Source organism: Pygocentrus nattereri, chromosome 20, assembly GCF_015220715.1.
Source record: "Pygocentrus nattereri isolate fPygNat1 chromosome 20, fPygNat1.pri, whole genome shotgun sequence".
NCBI classification, from domain to species: Eukaryota; Metazoa; Chordata; class Actinopteri; order Characiformes; family Serrasalmidae; genus Pygocentrus; species Pygocentrus nattereri.
In genome coordinates this window covers 29,924,620-29,939,920 of record NC_051230.1, presented here as the reverse complement: position 1 = coordinate 29,939,920, position 15,301 = coordinate 29,924,620, and the positions used below count along the sequence as shown (strand labels likewise).

At 41.0% G+C, this 15,301-nt stretch overlaps 1 protein-coding gene across 1 annotated transcript in view; it reads right to left on the bottom strand.

The window, feature by feature from the left end:
* The window catches only part of slc4a5a (solute carrier family 4 member 5a), an 82,242-nt gene that overhangs the window by 42,910 nt on the left and 24,031 nt on the right, over nucleotides 1-15,301 (bottom strand). The window contains exons 4-8 of the mRNA XM_017709715.2: nucleotides 10,201-10,333; nucleotides 8,288-8,448; nucleotides 5,929-6,081; nucleotides 5,511-5,606; nucleotides 5,067-5,122 (exon numbers count right to left, since the gene is read on the bottom strand). Of these exons, the coding sequence (XP_017565204.1) occupies nucleotides 5,067-5,122; nucleotides 5,511-5,606; nucleotides 5,929-6,081; nucleotides 8,288-8,448; nucleotides 10,201-10,333 (599 nt within the window). The remainder of the gene's footprint in view (nucleotides 1-5,066; nucleotides 5,123-5,510; nucleotides 5,607-5,928; nucleotides 6,082-8,287; nucleotides 8,449-10,200; nucleotides 10,334-15,301) is intronic.

Below are 15,301 nucleotides of genomic sequence, written 5' to 3'. Positions count from 1 at the left end.
TAAATTCAAAATGAGTGAATATTTGCAAAACACAATAAAGTTTATCCGTTTGAACATTAAATATCTTGTCTTTTTAGTGTATTCAATTGAATATAGGTTGAAAAGGATTTGCAAATCATCGTATTGTGTTTTTATTTGTTTTACACAACGTCCCAACTTCACTGGAATTGGGGTTGTATTACTGGAAAGCTGATTGTGCCCAGAAGTAGTAAGCAATACGAAGCATGTGACCAACATGAATTTCGCCTGTATACCACTTCAGTTCGCGGGTACGGCAGTCTTCATCATATGCAATGCAGCCTTTTTAGGAGAGCATAACCACTGATGTAACCATGTGGTTTGCTATGTACAGTTTAATAGTCCCAGTTTCAGTCTTTAATAGATACATACCGAGTCTGACGTGATGATTACTTTTTAATAAGATGAGGTCATGATTTAACTTACTCTTCACTTATGGCCTCAATATATTCATTGGTAATTGGTTAATATAGTAACCTGTGGCCTCAATATATTCATTTTTGGCCTCTATATAGTAATGTGTTGCCTCAGTATAGTAATTTGTAGCCTTATTATACTGCTTTGTGGCCTCAACATATTCATTCGTGGCCTTGTTATATTAATTTGTGTCCTCAATATAGTAATTTTTGGCCTTAATGCATTCATTTTTGGCCTCTATATAATAATGTGTGACCTCAACATATTAATTTGTGGCCTCAATATTGTAAATTGGTTAGCCTCGGTACAGTGATCTGTAGCCACAACATATTAATTTATGCCCCCAATTTACTAATTTGTGGCCTCAATTAAGTAATTTGTGGCCTCAGTATATTAATTTTGGCCCCAATATAATACTTTTTGGCCTCATTTTAGTAATTGTAGCCTTAATATAGTAACTCATGACCTCAGTATAGTAATTTGTTGCCTCAACATATTAATTTGTGGCCGCAATATAGTAATTTGTGCACTCAATATTGTAAATTGGTTGCCTCAGTACAGTAATTTGTGGCCCCAACATATTAATTTGTGCCCCTAATTTACCAATTTGCCTTAATTTAGTCATTCGTGGCCTCAGTATATTAATTTTTGGCCCCAATAAAATAATTTGTGGCCTCATTTTAGTAATTGTGACCTCAATATAGTAACTCATGGCCTGTCATTTGTGGCCTCAGTATAGTAATTTGTGGCCTCAAAATATGGCACATGGATTTGTTGTATGATGGATGCTGTACTGTTTACGGCTGTGTAGAGCATCCTTTGTTTTATGATAGTGTTGAGAAGGTTTTGGATGAAATATTTCTAATCCATTCATGATGGAGAACTGTTACAAAGCGGTGCCCTCAGAACACACACACACACACACACGCACACACACACACATCTTCTAAGCCGCCTCTCCTTCTGGGTCGCGGGGGCTGCTGGAGCCTATCCCAGCTGTCATCGGGCGGAAGGCAGGTAACACCCTGGACAGGTCGCCAGGCCATCACAGGGCAGACAGACAGACAGACACATTCACTCTCACACTCACACCTAGGGGCAGTTTAGCACGTCCAAACGCCCTCAGAACTCTTAAATCAGAAAACGTGCAGGTTCTCTGGTTTTAGATAGTAAATAAAATGGCTATATTTGTGTTGTACAGCTTTTGTGACCCCTGGTTTCCATCACCACCACTGTAAAGAAATCTGAACTGTGTTCTTCTTTAGAATTAAAACATTTCACATCAAACTACTCCTGTATGTCTGTTTACATCACTACCTCTCAACTATGCATAAAATTTTGAAAAGTGGGTGGACTTTCCCTTTTAACTATTGCATTTCCCATGGTTATGAAAGCAGGGATAAAAATCACTGCAGCACCACTTCATCAGAGAAAGAACTTCCTGCTGCTGTGGGCATGTGAGAGAGAGGCACGAGGACGAGGCAGGGAGACACGTTTCCCCTCGGTGGTTGATCAATAGTGACCCAGACGCAAGGCCACATCAGAGTGGACCAAGCATATTCAGCCAAACTAGGTCCTATTAGCACATCTCCTAGAGCAAACGTGCTGATCTAGGCCCAAGTTCTTGTTAACAGTGCCTGAGATGTAACTGACGCTGTTGGCTGGATGTTTTTGGTTGGGGGACTGTTCTCAGTCCAGCAGTGACACTGAGGTGTTTAAAAACTCCAGCAGCACCGCTGTGTCTGCTCTCAGACCAGTGCAACACACACTAACACACCACCACCACGTCAGTGTTACTGCAGTGCTGAGAATGATCCACCACCCAAATAGTACCTGCTCTGTGAGGGTCCATGGGGGTCCTGACCACTGAAGAACAGGGTAACAGAGTATCAGAGAAACAGATGGACTACAGTCTGTAACTGTAGAACTACAGAGTGCAGCTATACAGTAAGTGGAGCTGATAAAATGTACAGTAAGTGTGGATACAAGGAATTGGTTTTAATGAAGTGCAGTGTTTAATATAATATAGTGTATAATATAATAATGTAGTATATCAAACCTGTGGATAGGGCTGCCCACCGCTCTGGGCAAGTGTGCTCACTGCCCCCTAGTGTGTATGTGGTGTTTCACTTTACGGATGGGTTTCCCCATTCCCCATTTCCCCATTGTGGGACTAATAAGGGTCACTTGAAGTTAGAATATTTTTTTTATTTAAACTGAGGGGCTGGCAATTTATGTTCTTAACTAGACCCAGGCTGGTCAGCTAGCTAGCAGGCTAAAAGAGCCAACAGCCTAAACAGCTCCATCATTAATATCACAGGCTTGAATTTAAGTACTTACAGTATGATTCACTGTAAAATGGCAGCATAAAAGTCTAAAAATGTCAGGTGAATGGATTACAGGTTTCAAACGTTCTTGTTTCAGTCAGAAGTCACGTCAAATCCAGGCTGAATCCCAAACGGCGCTGTGCTCCCTAAAGAGTGTGCTATGAAAGTTTAGAAATTCTATCCTCTACAGCCAAACAGAGCATTATTTATCATGTGTGGCTGTTTCTGAGTCCCAAATGCCTGTTTCTTAGCTATATTTTGCTCTGTTGGGCTTCAGGATCCAGTATTTAAACTCCTACATAGCGCACTAAGTAGGGAGCAGGGAGCCAGAGATTCAGCCCCAGCGTTAGAAGAGGGGCGCCGCTGGATTGGTGCTAAATAAGACTCACGGTGGTAATTTGGTGGCCAAAAATTCTTATAAAGCGAAAGTTTTTACATGACATGTCAGTAAAATATAGCAACGGCCATCCACATGTTCTCATTCAGTCCATGCTTGGCTATGATACCATGCTCTAAAGGAACTCCATTTCTTGGTGCAGTACTTGTTTATGTTGATTGTTCTTAATAATAATTTGAATTATCTTCTATAAAATTGGGTATTTTATCATACTTTCTGTTTGCCTGCCATTTTCAAAAAAGCATTAAGCCACGTGAAGCCGTGTGTGATTTTATGACAGCGTAGGGAGTTTTGGTAAGAACACCCTTCCTGTGATCAAATCGTAGTAGTGCACGGCCTCTCATGACATACTGCTTTATCATTTTCCTCTTTTTCGAAACAGAACAGTTTAATGTGGTTTAGAAACACTGCTTATATTTCACATATGTTCACATTACCAGGTTCAAGTGGCACAAATATGATTTTGTGCACTAATGTGGCTCAGAGCCGATGTTTTCAGGGCTGTGTGGACACAAATCTTTGCAAATCCGACCTGAGCCACTTTCATATGTGCTTCTAGATACGGATACGTATCCGATTCGTGGCCATGTGACCTTAAGGTGATGCTCAGATCGGAATTCTTGTATTTTTTTTTTTCCCCACTGCCAAGTGCCATCGCTCAGTGTTACTCTGGCGGCAGCGCCAAACAGCAGTTAAAGCCTGTAAATGGTGAAAAAGCAACACGTCTCAGCTTTTCACCTTCGTCTGGCTCTAATAACGAAGCTGAGAGCTGATCAGAGTTAATGATCTTCTCAGTTCTGACCGTTAGTTTGTGCTGATGATCCACGTGATTCATTCACATGATGTTACTGAGTAGGATGAGCTCATGCGGGTCAATTCAGGACGCCATTCCTTCACATTAATGACAGATTTGAGTCACTAAACGAGTGTGAACCGTCAAGTCAGAGAGATCGGATCTGAGCAAAAAAATCGGATTGGAACAACGTGAACCTAGCCTAAGCTGCAAAACAATCTGTTCTGAATTCACTGTTTTGGTGATGCTTATTGAGCCCCCAGCAGTGTAACCCCACCCATTCGCGCTGAAGTTATAAGATGCGTTTTAATCACTGACGGCTTTTTTGAATGAGGTGAAGTACAGGCCAGCCAATCAGAACAGAGCTCATTTACATGTATCAGCCTTAGAGGCACAGTAACAAAGACAGCCTGTGATTTTGGTACAAAAAAGACCCCTAACATCATAAATGGACTTCAGGGAAAAGAATAAAATGCACCTGGCAAAGCAAGCAAAGAACCAGCACTCAAATCAATAGGCCTGAATAATATATTGTAATATGAACTGCATGCGCAGCCACTTCTTTCTCACTGCACTGCTTTAACTGCCACTTTCAATATTTCAGTACTTCAGTTGTGGCAAAGTTCTATTAGATTTTCTTTCAAGGCAGTTTTGTATTGCTCCTTTAAGAACAAAGCCAGCATAAAATCTGATGGGACAGCCTGAGAACTGTACAAGTAAAAGGTTTGTCTAATGAAAGACTTGTACAGGGCTTTTAGAGCAGGCAGTGTGGAGTAACACTTATCAGAAGCGATCGTTAAATGAATTAGAAAAGAGATTGAGTGCTTTAATAAAAATACCCCCTCAAATCTAAATCACAGCAGGAAGACGTTTCATAACTTGCTCGCTCTGGACTGGCAAATGCATTAGTGTGACAAAAGGGCCAGGTTACCATGACAACAGTAAAGTAAACCTGGTGTCAAGGTCCAAACAAAGTATGTGTAAATGTCAGTTTGGTGGTAATTGCTGGACTCGGCAATGAAACGCAGGGATGTTCTTTCACTCGGACGCAAAACTGAAAACTTGGCGTATCTACAGACACAAACATGCACTTCACTCATATCAACCAGCTTACCTGGTCTGTGCTCGGTGTGTCTGCGATGTCATTCATACTTCTGCTTTGTGCGTGACCTGCAACACAACAGAAACATAATGAAAAATACTGGCCACTTTATTAGAAACACCCGCCTTGTACTTCCACTAACTGGCCACTTTATTAGAAACACCCACCTTATGCTTCCACCCCCTGGCCACTTTATTAGAAACACCCACCTTGTACTTCCACTAACTGGCCACTTTATTAGAAACACCCACCTTATGCTTCCACCCCTGGCCACTTTATAAGAAACACCCACCTTGTGTTTCCACTCAGTACTACTTCTTTCACTGTAACCCCTTGATACTACGTTTGTTAATATTAAGCTGTTCATATTAAATGCTGTGGTAAGTTGAGTGGGGAATGGAGGCTTTTTAAGGTTTAACCGTGGACTTGTAGAGTCAGAGTAAGGCACACACTCACGCAGTCGTCCATAGCTGCCCGCCTGTTTACTGCGCAGGTCCTCTGTGGAGCGGTTGAAGGTGGAGGCGGCCGCAGGGCTGCGAGCCGGACTCCGGGCTGCAAAACAGAGAGAGAGAGACAGACATTATCATTAACTGAGGGACTTTTTTCTTTTTCCATAACACTGAATAAAGAAGAATTTGCACTTAATGGCTGTTTTTGAACCTTCAAACTAGAAAACATCACGGCCATTTTATTAGAAACACCCCCCTTGTTCTTCCACATCTGCCCTGACAATTAGCGCCAACGCTAACATGACACTGTAATATTGCTGAACTCATGACAGGACTGCCATATAGCATGGCTATGTCAACCTCATCCAAGTCAGGTAAAGTCTTAAAGGCATAATCAGAGTTCGATAAAGGCAGAGGTCACTTACGGGCGCCAGAGCTGCCTTTCCCCATGTCTGCCAGCGAGCGGTGGATGGGTTTCTTGGTTTGGTGCCGATGTTTCCTCAGCAACACAAAGCTGATCTTATCCCTCAACTCTGGACCAATCATGCCCTCCTCAATCTGACGCTCGATGATGTCATCTGTGTGAGACAGAAACAGAGAACTGAATTATTGGAAAGTCGAGTAGTGTAGAGTGCTGTTGCCAAGGGGGCGGTAGAGAGTGTTAGTAGCTACTCCTGGAATATGCTTAGCTCATGCGTAGCATCCCCAGGAACTTCAGTAACACTAGCGCATTTGAAGTATTGAGTGATTGCTAAGTCCAAATTTAAACGTTATCTCTGGAAAATCTACTTCTGAATGGCCAATATATTTCCAAAGGTATTCACTCATCCATCCAAATCACTGAATTCAGGTGTTCCAATCACTTCCATGGCCACAGGTGTATAAAGCCGAGCCCCTAGGCCTGCAGACTGCTTCTACAGACATTAGTGAAAGAATGAGTCGCTCTCTGGAGCTCAGTGAATTCCAGCGTGGTACCGTGATCGGACGCCACCTGAGCAACAAGTCCAGTCGTGAAATTTCCTCACTACTAAATATTCCACAGTCAACTGTCAGTGGGATTATAACAAAGTGGAAGCGATTGGGAACGACAGCAACTCAGCCACGAAGTGGTCGGCCACATAAAATGACAGAGTGGGGTATAGTGCACAGAGGTCACTAACTTTCTGCAGAGTCAAGACCTCCAAACTTCATGTGGCCTTCAGATCAGCTCAAGAACAGCGTAGAGAGCTTCATGGAATGGGTTTCCATGGTTGAGCAGCTGGATCCAAGCCTTACATCACCAAGTGCAATGCAAAGTGCTGAATTCAGTGGCGTAAAGCACCACTGAATTCAGCACTTTGCTGAATTCTCTAGAACAGTGGAGTGGCAATCCAAAAAACGAGTCTGGGTTTGTCGGTTACCAGGAAAACAGTACTTGTCTGACTGTATTGTGCCAAGTTTAAAGTTTGGTGGAAGGGGGATCATGGTGTTGGGTTGTTTTTAGGAGTTGGGCTCGGCCCCTTAGTTCCAGTGAAAGGATTTTGGACAATTTCATGCTCCCAAATTTGTGGGAACAGTTTGGGGACGGTCCCTTCCTGTTCCAACATGACTGCACACCAGTGCACAAAGCAGGTCCATAAAGACATGGATGAGCCAGTTTGGTGTGGAAGAACTTGACTGGCCTGCACAGAGTCCTGACCTCAACCTGATAGAACACCTCTGGGATGAATTAAAGCGGAGACTGTGAGCCAGGCCTTCTCGTTCAACATCAGTGCCTGAACTCATAAATGCGCTTCTGGAAGAACGGTCAGAAATTCCCATAAACACACTCCTAACCCTTGTGGAAAGCCTTCCCAGGAAAGTTGATGCTGTTGCAGCTGCAAAGGGTGGGTAGACATCATTTTAAACCCTATGGTTTAAGAATGGGATGTCACTCAAATTTATATGTGTGTGAAGCCAGACGACCGAATACTTTTAGCAATATAGTGTAACTTGTCTTCCTGCTATCACACAATGTGTGACAACCCTGTTACTCATTTTTTGTCCAGTTATTTTAATTGAAAATTTAAATGAAAATGGCTTGAAACAAAGACTTTCATGATTTTTTTTATTTTTAAAATGTTTTTACTGCATTAATACCAATGAAATGGGGAATATAATCTCTATGTTTGACCCAGTCACTCACTTCAGCCCTATTACTCAGGTTTCAGCCCCGTTATTCAATCATTTTTGGTGACTTTTTGGTCTTAAAACATTTACTTTAGTAAACTATGTTATCAGAAGTGTCAATCTGGTAATGATAGTCATTAGTTTGGAGAGAAAAACTCCAAACATATATATATATATATATATATATATATAAACACAAGAAAACTGATTTTTTGATTATTTATTTGAAAATGTTTTAAAGCATTTTATGAATATAGATATATCTTGCTAGAAAAAAATGGCTTTTAAATGCTATTTATGCATCTCCCTAAAATATATATCATACAGTATCTGATTTAACAGCTTGAAATGAACATTTTCTGAAGGTTAAGCACTTAATTTATTAATACTTTGTCAGAAAACACCTAAGAAAATGTACACTTTTAAAGTGTTTTGAGGCCTAAAATGACCTCTATTCACAGAAAGTGCCCACTTCTGACACCAAGTATGCTTTGCTGTGGAAAGGAAAACAATTTCTTAAAGTGGTGCAAATAGGTGGTAAAATTGTCTTCCAATCTGCCGAATTAATAGACAGCTCTGCACTTTCTCCAGCAAAAAACAGCCCAACCCATCTGGTAAGTCCATCCCCCTCCTCACCTACTATCTGTGGCAGTGAGTATCCCTCCAGGTCCAGCAGCACCACACCGGTCTGCAGGCAGGTGCGCAGCTCGAACAGGCTGTGCAGGGACAGCGTGGACACGTGTGGTTTGCTCCAGCGCTCGCCGCCCTCCTCAACCTTCTCCTCAAACTTCACCCACCTGAGGAGAACACAGAGAGCTGAACAAGAGCACAGTGAAAGGAGAAGAGGAGGAGGAGGAGCTCTTCACCTACTGTAATTAATAGTGGGAAGATGGTGTTATCAACCGGGATGGCAATCTTTTCATAGTGCTCTAAAACAGCGGCCTGAATTATGATCTGAGTTTGGAAAGTGCTGCACATAAAAAGGTACTGAATTTGATTAAACTCGAAATAGCAAATCTGTAGCTTTTGCCTTTTTAGGGATCTACAAGGCTTTAGGCCTTAACATTATTATTAAATAGAGATCCTTATATAAATGCATATGGGACATATTATTATTATTATTACATACACAATCCTGTCATCAGGATTTTATTTATTAAAGATGAAAGCTTTAAATATAAAAAAAGATGTTTTTCAAATAATGATTGATGTGATGTTTCTATATAGAACTCTTGGAAAAAGTAATATCCTCAGAAATATCTCCACAAAAATGAACTGCGCTGAATGACTAGTTTAGTCTGGAAATTAAGGTTAAGGATTAAAATTAAGGATCTCTGATTCTTGTGCACTATGATACAATACGATCTCTTATACATATGAGATAAAATACATATGGAACACATCATAATGTGTATATATGTAAATATATGTATACCAGATTCTAATGAATCTTATCACTTGATATTTTAGTTTATGGACCTTTTAGCCCAGCTGTAAATATGTAAGTATAAAGTGAAACTTCTGGTTGTGTAAATCTTGCTTCATTTCAATGGTGAGCATAAAATATTTAGAAAAAACTGTACAGCTCTTTAGAACATTCGCACAAGCATAAGTTTAACGAAGCATACGTGTAATGAACTGTTTTTATTACTTCATTTAGAGACCAAACGCTGGCTTTTGAGAATGAAAACCTGTGGCCACATCGGCCTTTTGCAGATAAGATTGGACACACTTAGATTTAGAACTACTACTATTTATCATTCGATGATTTAAAATACAACTTTATTTCTTAACTTTTTTCCCTCTAAAAATCAACCAAGGCCAAACTTTACAGTCTTGCATCCCCTGTTAATCCTAACACAGGTGCCTATTGCCATGATGCATATGAAAGACATGTAGAAGTATAAAATCAGTCCCCCTTAATATACACTATAAAACCAAAAACATGTGGATGCCTGACCATCACACCTATATGAGCTTGTTGGATATCCCATCCCAAAACCATGGGCTTTAGCATGGAGTTGGTTCCCCTTTGTGGCTATAACAGCCTCCACTCTTCTGGGAAGGCTTTCCACAAGATTGTGAAATGTGTCCATTCAGTCAAAAGAGCATTTGTGAAGCCAGTTCCTTTCAAGAGTGTTCAATGGGGTTGAGGTCAGGGGTCTGTGCAGGCCAGAGTTCGTCCACATCGCTCCAGCCAACACTTGGCAAAGTCTAAGTTTGCGTGGTCTATCGCTTTGTGGCTGAGCTGTTGCTGCTCTGAGATGGTTCCATTTTACAATAATAGCACTTACAGTTAGCTGGGGCAGATCTAGCAGGGCAGAAACTTCATAAACTGCCTATGATAGTTTCATGTCTCTTGAAGTCCCTGAGCTCTTCATTCTACTGCAAGTCTTTGTTTATGGAGATTGCAGGAATATGTGCTGGACACCTGTTAACAATCGTTGAGGCTAAAAACATAACTCTGAATAATTGGGGATGTCCACATACTTTTGTCCATAAAGTATATCAGTGTGTGTTAGAGGCTTTGTAAGTTTGTGTGGTCATACCTGGCTGATTCTCTCCACTCCAGCTCCTCTCCATCATGTTGAAGCGTGTCCATCTCAGTGAAGAGAGTGGGCGTTGGCATGCCGTCTTCATCCTCTCCTAAAATGTAGCGCAGTCGCTCTGCCGCCGGGGACACTTTTGAACAAACATAGACATTATTATTAGGAGGTGGACGAGCTCTTCTTCCCCTACTGTAATTACTAGTGGGAAGATGGTGTTATTAACCAGGATGGCTATTCATAATGCTGTCCAATGGTCTGAGTTTGGAAAGTGCTTCATATAAAAGGGTATTGAATTTGATTGAAACTGAGAGCGAGCAAATCTATTGATTTGGCTTTCTTAAGAATCTACAAGGGAATATTATTATTCTAGCCGTCGCTATGGTTATGTGTACCATCCAAACCCCTGCTGAAAAACTCTCAAGAATCATTAAAACGTAAGGGTTGTGAATGCTAGTGGGAATTGGCTTAGCATCGGCTAGCATTAGACACTGCTACTTTCCTGTAGAACAGCTTTACACGTCTTTATGAAGACTTCTGCTTCTAGAACCAGTCACTGGTCACTTGTTAGGATTAGGATCATTTAAACTGTGTAGGAAAACACAAAATATCACAACTGTTAGACTGCTAGAACCCAAAAGCAACCTTGATTTTTTCAGGACAGGAACCAAGGGATCTTACGGTTCTAGTTGTGCTTCATTTACTACCTCTTTGAGAGACATCAGGAACCACAACAATAACCACATATAATGATTTAGCTGCATTGTTTAGCTGTATTTAGCTCATTATGTATCTTGTATCTTGCTTGCTAGTTAGCTTACCTTATTGGCTGGTATCAATAGATGTACTGCACTGTTCTGCTAATGCACCCACAAAAATATCTACAATTACACAGAATCATGTATAGAATCAAAGAAGGCTTATATTTATTGAGCGAAAAACACTTCTGCCTCTCTGGATGCCAGCATATATGCTAATAATGCCAACACTAGCTTCCTGACTAGTGTATGTGGCCTAAGTGAACATCTCATAAAAAAAGCTATTAACACATTAATGTACCATGCCGGTTTATATTCAGGTGCACTTATTGGTGATGTAATAGCAATTTATCTTCTCTGGCTTTATCTTCACCTGGAAGAATGAAGAGTTTGCTAAGTTGGTTATAGCTAGTTTTGCCAAAGACAGAGGAGAACACCCACGAGTGCCATTAGGTTATGCTGGTACCTTGAGCAGGCAACAAAAAAATGGAAAATGGAAAATGTTTTCTGGTGCCAAAATCTCCAGCACTTTGTACAGTGTAAAACGGCTTTTATACATGACCATCCACGCAGTTTAGCCTATAGCAATTTAGCTCCACCCATTCATGTTGAAGTGATGCGGGGTGTTGTTCCTGCAGACAGTCTGTGGCGGAGTTATTGGAGTGGAAGAACATGGGATAACCATTAAACGTTGTGCTGCTCATGGCTGACAGGATGCAACTAGACCACTGCAGCTTTCTGTGCACCAAACAGTATGTTCAATTGAGCCCTAGGCAAAGAACAACACAGGGCAGCCAATCAGAACAGAGGTCATTTACATATAGGCACTCTAACAAACAAATTAGCCAACAGCCTGTTTGACTCTAAGGGAGAAAGAGAGGTTGGAAAGCGGCTATGTAAAAGTAAATGGCTGGTTTTGGGATACAGAACCACACAAATCTTACAAGGGGGAGAATTAAAACAATAAAATGTGGAATATGGGCCCTTTAACAGCAGCTCACAGCACGGACGGGATTCTGCCTTCACATGTTCCGACTCAGGGAGCAACAAATTAGCCGTTTGACAGATGTTCCGCATAAAGCATTCAGCCCAGTGTGTTGTTGTGAAGGCTGTCTGTGTCCATGAAGACTACCTGCGCTCTTTGAGTCATTACCCATTACTGTTCCTGAGAGAGAACAGGTCAGGAAGCATGTATGATGCTATTTTAGACTGAGAGCTTTGGCTGCTTGATGCTCTCCAGCTAGTAGAGAAACACTTCATTGGCGAAGCTGGGATAAATGGCAGGGGTGTCGTTTATTTCCGCTTATTTTTGCCACATTTCTAAGTACTGGGATCAAGTCAAACATCTAAGAGGAAGTGCAGAAAAATCTAAGTATGGGAAGAGTTGCTAAATTGCAGCAGGCGTTAACACTTCAATAACACCAAGAGGAGATTTACTTTGTATATCCTTCTCAACTGTCCCTAACTGTGTCCCTGTACGTGAAAGAGGCCTTGTGTTTCCTTGTAGGTTTTGGGGTTTATTTTATTCGTTTTTTAAGTTTTAGTTATTTCCTATGACTGAGCTTACCAATGACTGATCACATGCCTAGCAGATGTATCTACCTCAAGGTTTCCTGACTTACAATAGAATATAGTATTTGCCTGTATGTGTTTGCAACGGAGCTGTCTATTGTCTTGACTTAAGCACACTAAATGTGGAAAATTCGCCGCTGAGCTTTGCATATTCAAAATTCATCTTGTTGAAAATAACGTGTTTGAAAGCACAGCAGCGAATTTTCCACATTCGGTGTGCTTAAGTCAAGACATTACAGCAACACAGGGTCACATCAAGTTTTGTGCGCCCAAAGTTGAAAGCTTCGGTGAGGCCAAAAGAGGAGCTGTAGGCACGTCTGGTAGTTCCTTTTGCTGTTTGAAAGGCTAGTTTTATGGGAGAGTGGCATCCACTTTCAATCGGTGTGAAAACAGCTTTATGAGATGTACCAATGCATATATATTTCTGCAGGAAAGACAAAGCATGAAATTCTGTATGCTAGAACTATTCTCAGACTGGGTGCAGAAGCACAGAGCACTTCGAATAAAGACCATTCTGCTGACTTTCCTCCTTGCCGTGGAAAAAGATTAACAACAGTCAAAATCCACTGACTACAGAAATGGCTCATTTGGCTTACTTTGCTCAACAGTGTTAAATAGAAATGTCAGCATTTTCTGTAATTACCAAAAAAAAAAACCAATGAATAAAACCAAATCTCTCATTGTGTCCATACATTACAAACACAAGCATTGATCACTAATTTCTCTGGTGTACAATTACCATGTCCATTTAGCTGTGTACCCTTTAGGCCCAGAGTCTTAACAGAACCTGTCACATTTACAATGCCCACAAATGATTTCCTCTATTTTTCTGCAGTTAAAAATGTATTTCTGATGGTAGAGATCCCTAACATGAACATGAGCTTCATATAATCAGTGTAGGCTGATGATTATGGTGCCAAAAAGGGGGCAGGAAACTGTTGCAGTATGATCAATTGTACTATGATCTGTTGCAATTTAGCTGTAATTAACTTATCTATTATTCTAATTTACACCGATAGTTAAATCTGCCTTTGTGGATTCATTCAGCATGTCAGAGTTGAAATGAATGGAGTCATCAACCGAATCCACAGAGCAGAGTAGTGTGTGTTGCTAGCACTTCACTTGTAGTAACTTCACTCGTGTTCAGCAGGAACGATAATGCTTTTACAACAGAGTCCTGTATAATTCTACTGTTAAAGGCAAGTCAACTTGGTTTAGTTCACCGTTCAAAGCAAGTGTTTTTCTCCATGGTATTTAGGTACAGACTGCCAAGTTAACGTTCTTCGTTAGGACGTCAGGAGTTGAACTCAAGGCCTTACGCCACCAACACAATTAGTGACAGAGGTAACTAATCACATTTTCACCCATGTTTTCAATTATTAGGGCTTATTTTATGGAAAACAAGATATGTCACTATCTTAGAATACAATTGCAAATAGGGGTTGGTATAGTGGGTTTCTGCTCTCGATGTTGCAGGCTGAGGTTTCCCGCCTAGGCAAACACCCTACGCTATACCAGTAAAAGTCTTTGGGGAAACTCCTAACACTACCTATGTAAGATATAAGCCGCTTTGGATAAGACCATCTACCAAATGCCATAAGTGTAAATGTACAGGCTACAGGTTAAACAGGTTTTATGCAGTTGTTAGAACAGGAAAACGAAGGCAGCAGGTAAAAGTGGCCCAGATGTGTGTCTGTGTTTCAGTGTGAACAGCAAAAAATGCACTGAATCTGACATTTTCAATTCTAATTTGAGACTCTTTCATATGTGGTACTGAAATCCGATCCGTATCCGATCTGCAGCGATGCGACTCGGTCTGAACAGCCAGATCAGATTTCATGCGACTTTTACGTCAATCCAACTCGAGATTCGCCATAATTTCAGGCTGCTGAGACTCAAACATTTAGGTTGATGTTTCTGTACCAAAAAATTAGTAGAGACTTATTGCAACTGCTCCGTATTCGAAGAGGTTTCGAACTAAACCAGCTGGCCAGAGGAGGTCAAGACAGCAGCACCAAAAACCGTTTAAAGAATCTGAGGACACGAACCAAAGAAGAGGCTGTGACCAAACAATGTGCTATTTTTACGGCGAACTCGGACATGTTGTGGGTGATGAGTCCAGCTGTCAACCACTGGAACTTCATACTCGCTCCTGTGATGCTGGCGAAGACGAAACTGAAGCTCCGGGAGCGAAAGGCGTTCGCTGGCCGTCATGACTGCTTACCTCTGGAGGAGCCACGTGAAGCGTGTGGGTTTTAGGAGCTGATCTGTTCAGATTAAAGGTGCATACAGGTCCGATTTAAAAGATAATGTTAACAGATAAACAGAAAAATGGATGTGGTGAGAAAATAAGATTTGGGCCACTTTTACCTGCTGTGTTCATGTAGCCTAAAAGTGTTACTTACAAAGTCAGATATATTTTAGTGTCCATTTCATGCTTTAAACAAAAACATGGAATATATTTTACAAACTTCAAATATCTGTTTCCAATCTGGAGTGGTCCAAAATCATGTGAATCACCTTTAGCTTAGTGTTATCATATCACTAGGGTCACAGAGTTGCTAGCAGTTTAACCTCATTTTGAAATGTTTTGACTTTTATGGCCCACACTGGCCAAGATCTAACAGTCACTGCTTGTCATTCTATATTGAAGACATCAAAATTATGAAATACTACTCAGTACACTGTATACATGCAATCACCAATCAGCTCTATCCAGGCATTTGACTGGTACTATGGCAATATGAAAAGATACTAGGGCTGTTATGACATGA